The sequence below is a fragment of the Bos javanicus genome, chromosome 12, assembly GCF_032452875.1.
Source record: "Bos javanicus breed banteng chromosome 12, ARS-OSU_banteng_1.0, whole genome shotgun sequence".
In the NCBI taxonomy this organism is placed as follows: Eukaryota; Metazoa; Chordata; class Mammalia; order Artiodactyla; family Bovidae; genus Bos; species Bos javanicus.
In genome coordinates, this window is record NC_083879.1 from 11036287 (window position 1) to 11048326 (window position 12040).

The window sequence follows — 12040 nt, forward strand, 5'->3', positions numbered from 1 at the left end:
GGAAGCTTTCCCTGAGTGCCTCCAGTTCCCAGTGCTGTAAGCCTCGCCCCTTGCCCTGGGCTCATCTGGCAGGAAGTGGGCACCTGCGTGTGACCATGTATTCCACCCTGCAGGGACTGTGCGCAGCACCTGGGGTCAGTGGCTGCCCTTCTCACCCCCATTCTGTCTCCTGCCTCTTGTCTCTCCTCTGCCTCTGGACTGGGCAGCAGTTTCTATCATTTCTTTTCTTCTTTTTCTAAATAACCTTTATACTGAAACCATTTCAATTTACAGGAAAATGGTGATGATAGTGCAGAGAGTTCCCCTCAACTCCACACCCAGTTTCCCCTGTTATTAACATCTTACACTGGTATGGTACAATGGTCACAATTCATGAACCATGCTGATACATTGTTATTATCTGAAGCCCATCCTTTACTCAGATTTCCTTGGTCTTTCCCTGATGTCCTTTCGCTATTGTTGTTGCTCTGGGACGCTCCATTGCATTCAGTTGTCATGCCTCCTGTCCTGTTTCTCTTAAGAGGGACAGCTTCTCAGACTTCCCTTGTTTTTGAGGACCTTGTCAGTTTCGAGGAGTCCTGGTAGGGTATTTTGAAGGATATCCTTCAATTTGTGTTTGCCTGATGTTTTTCTTATAATTAGACCAGGATTCTGTGTTCTGGAGGCCAAACGCCATTTTCATCATATCTTATCAAGGGTACATACTACACACATGATCTGTCTGCATTGATGCTGACCCTGATCTCGTGGAGGAAGTGATGTGCGTCCGCTTTCTGCATGTAAAATCCCTCTTTCTCCCTCCTGTCCTCTTAGGAGGGACGTGCACAGCTCACAGCTGAGGTTGGGGGCTTCTTCTCAGCCTCCTAGAAGGGAGAATATCTACAGAAACTACATGAAAGATTGGTCTATTCTCTCCCATTTACTGATATCACTGTGGATCATTTGTTTACTTTTTAAAGTCCCTGGCCCCATAGCACATACCACAGCATCTGGTACTGAGTGAGTTCTCCATAGGGTTTGTTGAGAGAATGAGGATATATGAAGCCAGTGATCTGGGTCCCTTCGAAAGTCTTACGTTGAAACCCTAGCTTCTAATATCACAGAATGTGGTGATATTTGGAGCCTGGGCCTTTAGAGAGGTTTTTCAGGTCAAATGAGGTCATAAGGGAGGGTCCTAATCCTATATGACAGGTGTCACCTGTAAGAAGAGGAAGAGATACCAAGCAAGTGCACACTGAGAAAAGACCTGGTGAGGCTCCGCAAGCGAGGAGAGAGGCCTCAGGAGGAAGCAGTCCCACCTGCACCTTGATCTTGGCCTTCCAGCTTCCGAAACTGTTAGGAAATAAATCTCTGTTGTTTAAGCCGTGCAGCCTATGACATCTGTTAGGGCAGCCCTAGGAGACTAACAGAAGGGAACCACAGGATCAGACATCTTATCAGCTCCACGTGAGGTCACCTCATGCTTCTGGGCATCCTAGGAGGGGCAGTCCTTTGGAATATTCCTGCCCCCCTCCCCAAATTATGGGTCAGTGTCCATTAAATATTTGTACCTGTAAGTGGTTTCAGTGATGATACAAAGTTTCTGTGGAAATCTGCGGTGAAAAGTTTACAGAAAACTCCTTTTTTGCCACCATCTGGTCTCTTAAATCAGAGAATAAGGTACCAAAAGATTTTGAAATGACATGAGGGCTCAAAAGTTACTTGAAGCCTCAGTGACCATCTTTTTCCTTCTGGGGGATCTGTACACCTACTACTATGTCTACTATTAGTTCCAGAAAGGGGTCCGGGGTCGGGGACAAGAAACCAAGGCAATGTAAATAGGAAATGGGGGAGGTTTTATTTTTCTCTATTTTCTGAACAAATCCTTCACCTATAAAAGACTTAAGATTATATGGCCTATGATTTTTCTTCCCTTTTGCTTTAAAAAGAGATAATAACTAACATCATCAGGGTTTCCTAAGCACCTGATACGATATTATCTTATATAGTCCTTAAGACAATCTTGAAAGTGAAAGTGAAGTCGCTCAGTCGTGTCCGATTCTTTGCCACCCCGTGGACTGTAGCCCACCAGGCTCCTCTGTCCATGCGATTCTCCAGGCAAGAATACTAGAGTGGGTTGCCATTTCCTTCTCCAGGGGATCTTCCCAACCCAGGGATCGAACCCTGGTCTCCTGCATTGCAGGCAGATGGTTTATCCTCTGAGCCACCAGGGAAGCCCCGAGACAGTCTTACAAGATACTGTTATTATCCCCATTTTGCAGATGAGGCAAGTAAGATACAGAAAGATCAACTAACTTGCCCAGAGCCACACAGCAAATCAATAGTAATATTCATATTCAAACCTAAGCAGGATGATTGCAGAGCCTGCAGTCAGCAGCCATGTTTTGTTTCTTTTCAGGTTAAGTGGGTATCCCAGAGTATCCTAACACAGAGAACACACAAAAGGATGGGTGGCCCAGGACCTGGGAATGGTCTAGGGTTTGTGAGCATCTGACGCTGGGATCAATCCAAAATCAAAGTTTAAACACCACTTACCTTCACCCCCACACTGTCTCATTATCTGACTGCTAAGTTTCAACCAGGTCTGTGGAGTGTGTTGCTCTGCGGTTTGGTATAAATATTGAAATTCACTATGCCAGTTTTGACAGACCAACAAATGTCGGGGGGTGGGGGGAAGCTTTCTTTAAAATACAAAGTAAGCAGTCGAAGGAAAGAGCTGGTTGCATTTCTAGAAAGCAAACCCCAGTAAAACCCAGCGACTGAGTAATTCTAAGAGGTGTCTACAAAGTGTGCTTTAGTTACAAGAATGAATTGGATGCCTCTGAAGAGCTGCCTCTGTTCTCTGTTTGGACAAACACTTTCTGCCAACTTCCCTAGAAGCTTTATCTGATAGAGTGAGCCTGTTGGAAAAAGAAACGGTGGGCTCTGGCTTTTTTCTTTTTAAGTTAAAAGGTTAAAAAATAACCCCTGTCTCCATCCATCCTTAGAATTACACTTTCCTGCAAAGTTCTTTTCCTGGTAGATATAATCCTAATTAAAAATAAATTACATGCTGTATAGAATTTGAAAGGGAAAAGATAATCCTATTACGTATGAGAGTATATCCCGATTTTCCTTCCCGCTAAACTGTAGGAGATATCAGATCTGGCTGCACCCCCTATTGTCGCGGCTTTGAAAACTTTCCTGGAGCCTTAATCCGTCACGTGACGCCCGTGTCAATCTCGGGGTCTGCACGCGAGTTTCACAAAGCGGGCATTAGGCTGGGTCCCGGGGGCGCAGCTCGGCGGGGCCCGCAATATTTGCATGTCGAGAAAACGCCGGCCATTGTGGGGTCGCGTTTGTTCTCAGGATTGCAAGAGACAGTTGCCGGCTAAATTGCTAAAAGCAGGGGCTCCTTTCAGCCAGTCCGGGCCTTTGGTATGAAAACAAGCGGATTGGAGAGGCTTTGTGGGCCGGTCGGCGCCCGGGGAGGGCGAGCGGCCGCCCCTCCGCCTCCGCCTCCAGCCCCACCTCCCAGGACATTTTGCTTCCCGGGGGAGGTGCGGTAGGCGCTGATGCGCTGTTTTAAATCGTATTTCCATAATCTGGAGGCTGCAGGCGGAGGGTCTCATTCTGCTCGCGTGCCTTCACACCCCCACGGCCGGCTCGGAAAGGCCTCCGCGCGCCCGCCGCGGCAGCTGCTCGCCGCCCTGCTCCCGGGCTCCCGACTCCCGGCTCCGCTCTCCCAGGTGTTGCGGCGATCGAGACCCCTTCCGAGCCGCGAAGAAACCGGCGGCGGATGAGATGCTTTTGGCTCCTATCGTCTCCATACCCCTCCTCCCACCCCTTGGCTTTTCCTTCTTCTCCCTCGTCCCCGACCCCACCACCTGCACGCCCTTGTTTATTTCAGTCTTCAGAAGGAACATGATGACGTGCAAGCGCTTTGACTAAAAATATTGGGGAGTTCCCATTCTCCAGCCAAGCCCCAGACCCAAATTTAAACAGCGAGCCCTGGGTTCCCGCAGTTCAGCCCTGTACCGAGAGGTGCTGGGGGCTAAGGGGGGCGCGGGCGTGGGGTGCGGCTCCCAGCCACTGGCGGCCGGGCTCTGGGCAAGTGTCTACTCACGGGAACCGCTGGAGAGATCTTTTCTCCACGACTCGGGCCCCAATGCCTCTCCATCCGCCACCCCCCCACCCCCCTCCCCCTGTTCCTGGCTCTGCCGCCCCGCAGCAGCCCGGGGCGGATCGGAACTCTCCGGGTTACGCGGGGAGAGGCCGCTGTCCTGCCGCCGAGTTCTGAATCTGCTCGCTTGGCGTCCGTGCCGGCCGGGAAGGGGGCGAGGAGCAAGCGCGAGATCCCGGGAGTGCCAGAGGTCACCAGCAGGCTCGCAGGCCGGGGTGGGAGCCCTGCGGGCTCGGGGAGAAGCCGGGAAGGGGTTTTAGTGTGCATCCTCTCCGAGAAATCTCTCCAGGGCCGGAGCAGAGAGAGAGAGCGCGAGCAAGCTACCAACTGGCAGTGGAAAGGGGAAAAATGCAAGAGAAAGCTGGAAATCGGGCTCCGGTAGGGGGCGTCGCGCTTTCCGCTTCCCTGCACGGCTGCGTCGCCGATGCATGCTAAAACCTCTTCGCTTTTGGCGTTCCTAGGCCAGCAGAACGGGGCAGCTGGGGAAGGGAATCGAGAGGCACGATCGCTCTGCACGGTCCAGCGCACAGGGCACCCTCACCTAAGTCTCAAGAGCTTTTACGAGGCTGGGGGCTGCATTTTTTTGCTATCTGGCAACTCCAGAGCCCCGCCCCCGTCACCCTCACTGCCCACCGAGCTCCTCGGTCTCCCTGCTCTGGGAAGACTCCTGTATCTCTTCTGAAAAGACCCCAGATACATCCCCTCGGGTTTAGGGGGAAGGAAAACACAGATAGGATGTCAGCAGGACTATAATCAGGATTCAGAAGAACGTTTACAAACTCCAGTCTGCTTATCAAGTCTTTCGCCTTGGAAAAAATAGAGAAAGAAAACTCCCTGTGGGTGACTTTTGTTTTTAACCTCTTGTCCTTCGTGTGTATTTGCACACCCTGCTCAATATATCTCTTCAGTAAGCATCAGTAAGAATCTGTCTTGTGGGTGACTGAAGGCCCATCTCGCAGATCTTCGGGGGTGCTGAGGGTGGGGGGATACCTGCGGGTGCAGCGTACGCCTGGGGCCAGGCGGGGGGCGGGGGGAGGGGGGGGACCGCCCAGCCCAGAGCTGGCAAAGCCAAAGCTCCACACTTTCACAGGCAGATGGTTAAGTTTCCCCCAGGTTTGTGCCAGGTTTCAGCGTCCTGCTGTGATTTTGTTCTTCTGGAACGGGATGAGTATTGCTTCCCAGAGTGGCCCTATTAGAACAGAAAGAAAATCCTCTAAATAGGCGGAACAAGGCATCAGGAGGGAGAGTTCTCTAAATGCTCTTTAATACGAGCTGGGTATTGTGTGGAATTCAGCGCCCATCACCGTTTAGCAGGAGAGTTATGGCAGTGATTGGGGATGAATAGAGGAACATAATGGATACATGTGGCGTTTGCTCATTATATTCAAGTTAGCCCAACTCCGCTGTGGAAACTGTTCAACTTTCTCTCCCCTTAGCTTGTCACAGTTAAATAATACAGACATTGGGGCCTCCAATGGGATCGCCTGCCACGCCATTCTATTTCCACTACTAACGAGGGCTTCATAAGCCTTTGATACAGTCTGATCTTTGAAACCTTTCCAAATCTCCTGAAGCTTATGCTAAATCCTATTTGGAACTTTTTTTTTTTTTTTTCCTTGCCTGCTAGCGCCCAGGGCTTAAGAAAGCCATTTGGACAGTGACATGCATACTAACACGTCTCAGAGCTCTTCTCTGAAAAGGAAGGGGCAGCTCCGATCACCGGGGCTCACACGAGCAAAACACAATTGCGTACACAAATTTGAATAAAATCAATTTCCCCTTATTCTTCGAGCTCCTCAATCTAGAGGCTATTTCCGAGCGCCGTGGGAAGTTGGGAAAGAAGGCGAACGGAGCCTCAGCCAGCAGAGCAAGTCTGAAGAGAGAGGGGGGGCCGCGAACGATTTCAAACCCTCTGGGGTGAAAAAAAAATACAGAGTGGGTGTGGGGTCTCAAGCCACGAGGGCGAAATCCCAGTGAGATTGCTGTCGGTTCAAGCGGCCGGTGCAGGAGGGGCACAACTAACAAAACCATCCGCTCCTGTAACGCCGGCGACCTGTGCCAACTCCTCTGCACGCAGAGCGCTGACAGGAGATGAAAAAAGCCAAAGGAGTTAAAGAAACAAAGGAAAAGATTCTCTATTTTCCCTTTCTTGTTTTCCCCTCTAAGCCCCTCCACGGTAAAGGGATCGTCAGGGGCTGGCGTAGCGGCGGCGCTAGAGCCAGGCCGCCATTGGCTGCCCAGCTCGGGTGATTTGCATTTCGGCGGCTATAAAAACGGAGGCGGCTCACAGCCGCGCAGCTCCAGCCCGAAGAGGGAAGGGGAAGGTGCTGAGTGTGGGCGGGATCCACGCGTCCTCCGAGCCCGCCGGAGCCTCTGAGCTGCAGCCTGCAGACTTCTCCTGCACACGGCTCGCAAAAAAAGCGTGCACTCGGGAGCCTGGGACTCACGCCCGGACCTGCAAACCACAGAGGAAATCGCTCGCTCAGCGTTTTGGAATAGCGCTTGGGGCTGGCGGCATGAGTCCAGCCAGGCGCGGGGGCAGCCCCTGCCTTTTCCCCTTGCAGCTCTTCAGCCTCTGCTGGGTGCTCTCGGTGGCCCAGAGCAAGACTGTGAGATACAGCACCTTCGAGGAGGATGCCCCCGGCACGGTCATCGGGACCCTGGCCGAAGACCTGCATATGAAAGTGTCCGGAGACACAAGCTTCCGCCTGATGAAGCAGTTCAACAGCTCGCTGATCCGAGTGCGTGAGGGCGACGGGCAGCTGACCGTCGGGGACGCGGGCCTGGACCGAGAGCGGCTGTGCGGCCAGGCCCCTCAGTGCGTGCTGGCCTTCGACGTGGTCAGCTTCTCCCAGGAGCAGTTCCGGCTGGTGCACGTGGAGGTGTCGGTGAGGGACATCAACGACCATGCTCCGCGCTTCCCCCGGGCCCAGATTCCCGTGGAGGTGTCCGAGGGCGCGGCTGTGGGCACGCGCATCCCCCTGGAGGTGCCCGTGGACGAGGACGTGGGCGCCAATGGGCTGCAAAGCGTGCGCCTGGCAGAGCCCCACAGCCCCTTCCGCGTGGAGCTGCAGACGCGCGCGGACGGTGCCCAGTGCGCCGACTTGGTGCTGCTGCAGGAGCTGGACCGCGAGAGCCAGGCCACCTACAGCCTGGGGCTGGTGGCCCAGGACGGCGGCCGCCCGCCGCGCTCCGCCACGGCAGCCCTCAGCGTGCGCGTGCTGGACGCCAACGACCACAGCCCGGCCTTCCCGCAGGGTGCCGTGGCGGAAGTGGAGCTGGCTGAGGACGCGCCCGTGGGCTCGCTCCTGCTAGACCTGGACGCGGCGGACCCCGACGAGGGCCCCAACGGCGACGTGGTGTTCGCCTTCGGGGCCCGCACCCCGCCCGAGGCGCGCCGCCTCTTCCGCCTGGACCCGCGCTCCGGCCGCCTCACCCTGGCGGGGCCCGTGGACTACGAGCGCCAGGACACTTACGAACTGGACGTGCGGGCGCAGGACCGCGGCCCCGGGCCCCGCGCCGCCACCTGCAAGGTCATCGTGCGCCTCCGCGACGTCAATGACAACGCTCCGGACATCTCCATCACCCCGCTGGCCGCCCCGGGCGCGCCTGCTGCCTCGCCCTTCCCCGCCGCCGCCGCCGCCCTTGGGGGAGCGGAGGCCACCTCGTCGACCGGGCCTGGGACACCGGAGGCGGGCGCCGTCTCGCTGGTGCCGGAGGGGGCGGCTCGCGAGAGTCTGGTGGCGCTGGTCAGCACCTCGGACAGGGACTCGGGCGCCAATGGGCAGGTGCGTTGCGCCCTCTACGGGCACGAGCACTTCCGGCTGCAGCCTGCCTACGCGGGCAGCTACCTGGTGGTGACCGCGGCGTCCCTGGACCGCGAGCGCATCTCCGAGTACAACCTGACGCTGGTGGCCGAGGACCGCGGCGCGCCCCCGCTGCGCACAGTGCGGCCCTACACGGTGCGCGTGGGCGACGAGAACGACAACGCGCCGCTCTTCACACGGCCAGTCTATGAGGTGTCAGTGCGCGAGAACAACCCGCCGGGGGCCTACTTGGCCACGGTGGCCGCCAGGGACCCGGACCTGGGCCGCAACGGCCAGGTCACCTACCGGCTGCTGGAGGCCGAGGTGGGCCGGGCTGGGGGCGCCGTGTCCACCTACGTCTCCGTGGACCCAGCGACAGGGGCCATCTACGCGCTGCGCAGCTTCGACTACGAGACGCTTCGCCAGCTCGACGTGCGCATCCAGGCGAGCGACGGGGGCTCCCCTCAGCTCTCCAGCAGTGCCCTGGTGCAAGTGCGGGTGCTGGACCAGAACGACCACGCCCCGATCCTGGTGCACCCGGCGCCCGCCAACGGTTCCCTGGAAGTGGCGGTCCCCGGGCGCACAGCGAAGGACACGGCGGTGGCGCGCGTGCAGGCCCGGGACGCAGACGAGGGTGCCAACGGGGAGCTGGCCTTCGACCTGCTGCAGCAGGAGCCGCGAGAAGCCTTCGCCATCGGCCGCCGCACCGGGGAGATCGTGCTCACCGGCGACCTCTCGCAGGAGCCGCCCGGCCGAGTCTTCCGGGCGCTGCTAGTCATATCCGACGGCGGCCGCCCCCCGCTCTCCACCACCGCCACCGTCAGCTTCGTGGTGACGGCGGGCGGCGGACGCGGGCTGGCGTCGCCGGCAGGCGCGGGGAACCCGGAGCGCTCTCGCCCGCCCGGCTCGCGGCTCGCGACGTCGGGGCCGGCGCTGCAGTGGGACACGCCGCTGATCATCATCATCGTGCTGGCCGGGAGCTGCACGCTGCTGCTGGCCGCCATCATCGCCATCGCCACCACCTGCAACCGCCGCAAGAAGGAGGTGCGCAAAGGGGGGCCCCGCCGGGAAGAGCGGCCCGGGGCGGCGGGCGGCGTAGCCTCGGCTCCCGGCTCCCCGGAGGAGGCCGCCCGGGGAGCCGGGCCCAGGCCCAACATGTTCGACGTGCTCACCTTCCCTGGCAGCGGCAAAGCGCCCTTTGGCAGCCCCGCGGCCGACGCGCCCCCGCCCGCGGTCGCCGCCGCGGCCGAAGTGCCGGGCTCGGAGGGCGGCGGTGCCACCGGGGAAAGCGCCTGTCACTTCGAGGGGCAGCAGCGGCTCCGCGGCGCGCACGCCGAGGTGAGGCCTTCCTTCGGCCGGGCGCCGCGCTCGGTGCTCCGCGGACAGGCTGGGGGAAGGGACTGGAGGGGCCTGGGGGTGCGTGCGCGGGAGACGCCTAACCTGTCGCACTTGTGTTTTTTGTTTTGTTTTGTTTTGTTTTCTGTCCAACCCTCACCCGTGCTTGCTGTCGGCATCCCTGGCTGCAGCCCTACGGCGCCTCCCCCGGCTTCGGCAAGGAGCCGGCGCCCCCTGTGGCTGTCTGGAAGGGACATTCCTTCAACACCATCTCCGGCCGGGAAGCGGAGAAGTTCAGCGGCAAAGACAGCGGCAAAGGGGACAGTGATTTCAACGACAGCGATTCCGACATCAGCGGGGACGCTCTGAAGAAGGACCTCATCAACCACATGCAGAGCGGTGAGGGCTCCTCCTTCACGCCGGGTTCAGTGCCCCCCTCCCCCCGCCCCGCCCCACCCTTGCTTTTCGCCGGGGTCTCTCTTCTGCATTTCGGTTCCCAGACCCCCGATCCCCCGTCCCCGCATTTTTCTGTCCTTGAGTTCCGGTCTCCAGCCTGCCTCAAACGGCGAATACCAAAATGCCACGTTGAGACAGCGCCACCGCCTAAATAAACCCCTCATCCTATTAGGTTATTAGCTGAGAAGGGGGATTCTTTTATTTATTTATTTATTGCTTCCCTAAAGCGTAGGTAGGTTCGTATTAAGGTGGCCTTACAGGAAACAGGGCTCATTTCAGATCTAGAACCAGGGCGTTTATTTTCTTACACGCTTCCCTTCTCAGCCGCCCTGCCCCTGACTGTTCCTGTAACCTCAGTAACCATCGTGCTTGTGTTTCTCCCTTGTGTTTCTCTTTTCTGTTAGGCTTGTGGGCCTGCACCGCGGAGTGTAAGATCCTGGGCCACTCTGACCGCTGCTGGAGCCCCTCCTGCGCTGGAGGGCCCAGCACACACGCCTCGACTCACCCCCCAGCCCAGATGTCAACCTTCTGTAAGAGCACGTCCCTGCCCCGGGATCCTCTGCGCAGAGACAGTTACTACCAGGCCCAGCTGCCCAAGACCGTGGGGCTGCAGAGCGTCTACGAGAAGGTGCTGCACAGAGACTATGACAGGACAGCCACTCTGCTATCCCCGCCTCGGCCAGGGAGGCTCCCAGACTTGCAGGAGATCGGGGTGCCCTTGTATCCGTCCCCCCCTGGCAGGTACCTGTCCCCAAAGAAGGAAGCCAATGAAAATGTGTAAACCCATGCTGCATGTTGTCACTCATACACAGGTCACTCCAGAGATGTCCTAAGTTATTGACCGGTTTCAGTGTTGTATATAGAAATATGCAAGATGTGCCTTAAAATGAAGTTGTTGGAAGCTATTTCCAATCACATTGGTACTGTTTGGTATTTGCAAACAAAAATGTAGTTAATGTAATTTTTATGAAATGTGTGCAGTATTTAATTTTTTCTTATCATGCTATTGACTTTCATTTCCCTTGCGGCTTGCCATTTTCTTAGTGTTTTTAACCTGTACATGGTGTAATGTAATGTTTGTATATAATGAAATTTTGTTATATTTTTATATAATAAAAGCTAAAGTGGAAGTTATTGCCAAAGGAACTGTCTGTTAGACAAAAAAAAAAAAAAATATGTTGGGATTACTTAATGGAAATTTATCTTTCACCTGAAACAACCTTGTGTTTGAGAAGTTTTGCCTGGCCAAGTATAACTTGTATATCTTGAGTCTGTGGTAGATTTCAAGTTCAATTGTTATTTAATTACATTTGGTTTTCTGTAAACCGTGTCACTTATAAGCACAGTAATAAAGGATTTGTCATGTGTTTGAAGAATCTGCTAATTGCTTTTCCTACAGTTGCCTACAGTCAGGCTTTCACAAATAATCTGAGTAGCAGAATTAAACTTTTTTTCAAGTGCTAATTATTTGGGCATTATTAGTGTTCACAGCAACATTAAACCTGTGGGATTTCAAGTATTGGCATCTCAGTCAAGTATATTGATTGCTTTTGTAAAACAAATGCCTTTCCATATACATCAGGCATGCTATAAAATTCCTGCCCTCATTTATTTACTCAACAAATGTTTATGGAGCATCTACTAAAAAGTGGAGGAAAACTGAGTTTGGACTGTTCTTTCACTAATTAAACAAACCTCTGTAAAGCTTTTACTAACTGCTGTAGCTTCTAAGAACTGGGGTTTAAGATTAAGATGAGAGAGTCCCAAGAAGCTCTTAGCTTAAATATTAAGGATTTTAATATCAAAAAGAAACTCAAACTTATGGGTGAAATGATGCTTGGGATGTGTTTTAAAATATTCTAGAAGAAAGCACAAGGCTACGTGAAATAAAATGGAAAACATATTGGTCATAGTCAGTGCTAGCTTGGGTTTATGTATGTGTGAGGGGAGAAACTTATACTAAACTATTTGTGTATTTGTGTTTGAAAATGTATGTAATGAAGGTTTTTAAACACACACACACACTAAAGACTTACACCTATCTTATACTTTGTGCATTCATTTTATTAGAAATTAGTAATGAGGGCTAACATTTCCCGAATGAGCTTTTATACGAGTGGCTGCTGCTGCTAAGTCTCTTCAGTCGTGTCTGACTCTGTGTGACCCCAAAAATGGCAGTCCACCAGGCTCCCCTGTCCCTGGGATTCTCCAGGCAAGAACACTAGAGTGGGTTGCCATCTCCTTCCCCAATGCATGAAAGTGAAAAGTGAAAGTGAAGTCG

The 12040-nt window shown here is 54.8% G+C and overlaps 1 protein-coding gene across 2 annotated transcripts; it reads left to right on the top strand.

The window, feature by feature from the left end:
• Positions 1-5388: 5388 nt before the first annotated feature.
• On the top strand, positions 5389-11135 carry PCDH8 (protocadherin 8). 2 transcript variants are annotated; one of them, XM_061434439.1, is made up of 3 exons: positions 5389-9306; positions 9495-9702; positions 10164-11135. In XM_061434439.1, the coding sequence occupies exons 1-3, from the start codon at positions 6679-6681 to the stop codon at positions 10538-10540; spliced, it is 3213 nt and encodes a 1070-aa protein (XP_061290423.1). In that variant the 5' UTR covers positions 5389-6678; the 3' UTR covers positions 10541-11135. The 2 variants fall into 2 exon arrangements, with proteins under 2 accessions (XP_061290423.1, XP_061290424.1); XM_061434440.1 differs by having other exon boundaries at positions 5393-9012.
• Positions 11136-12040: the final 905 nt, after the last annotated feature.

Coding starts and splice junctions, on each gene's coding strand:
- PCDH8 (XM_061434439.1), top strand. CDS start 6,679: ATGAGTCCAGCCAGGCGCGGGGGCAGCCCCTGCCTTTTCCCCTTGCAG. Junction 9,307..9,494: donor TCCGCGGCGCGCACGCCGAG/GTGAGGCCTTCC, acceptor CCCTGGCTGCAG/CCCTACGGCGCCTCCCCCGG. Junction 9,703..10,163: donor CATCAACCACATGCAGAGCG/GTGAGGGCTCCT, acceptor CTTTTCTGTTAG/GCTTGTGGGCCTGCACCGCG.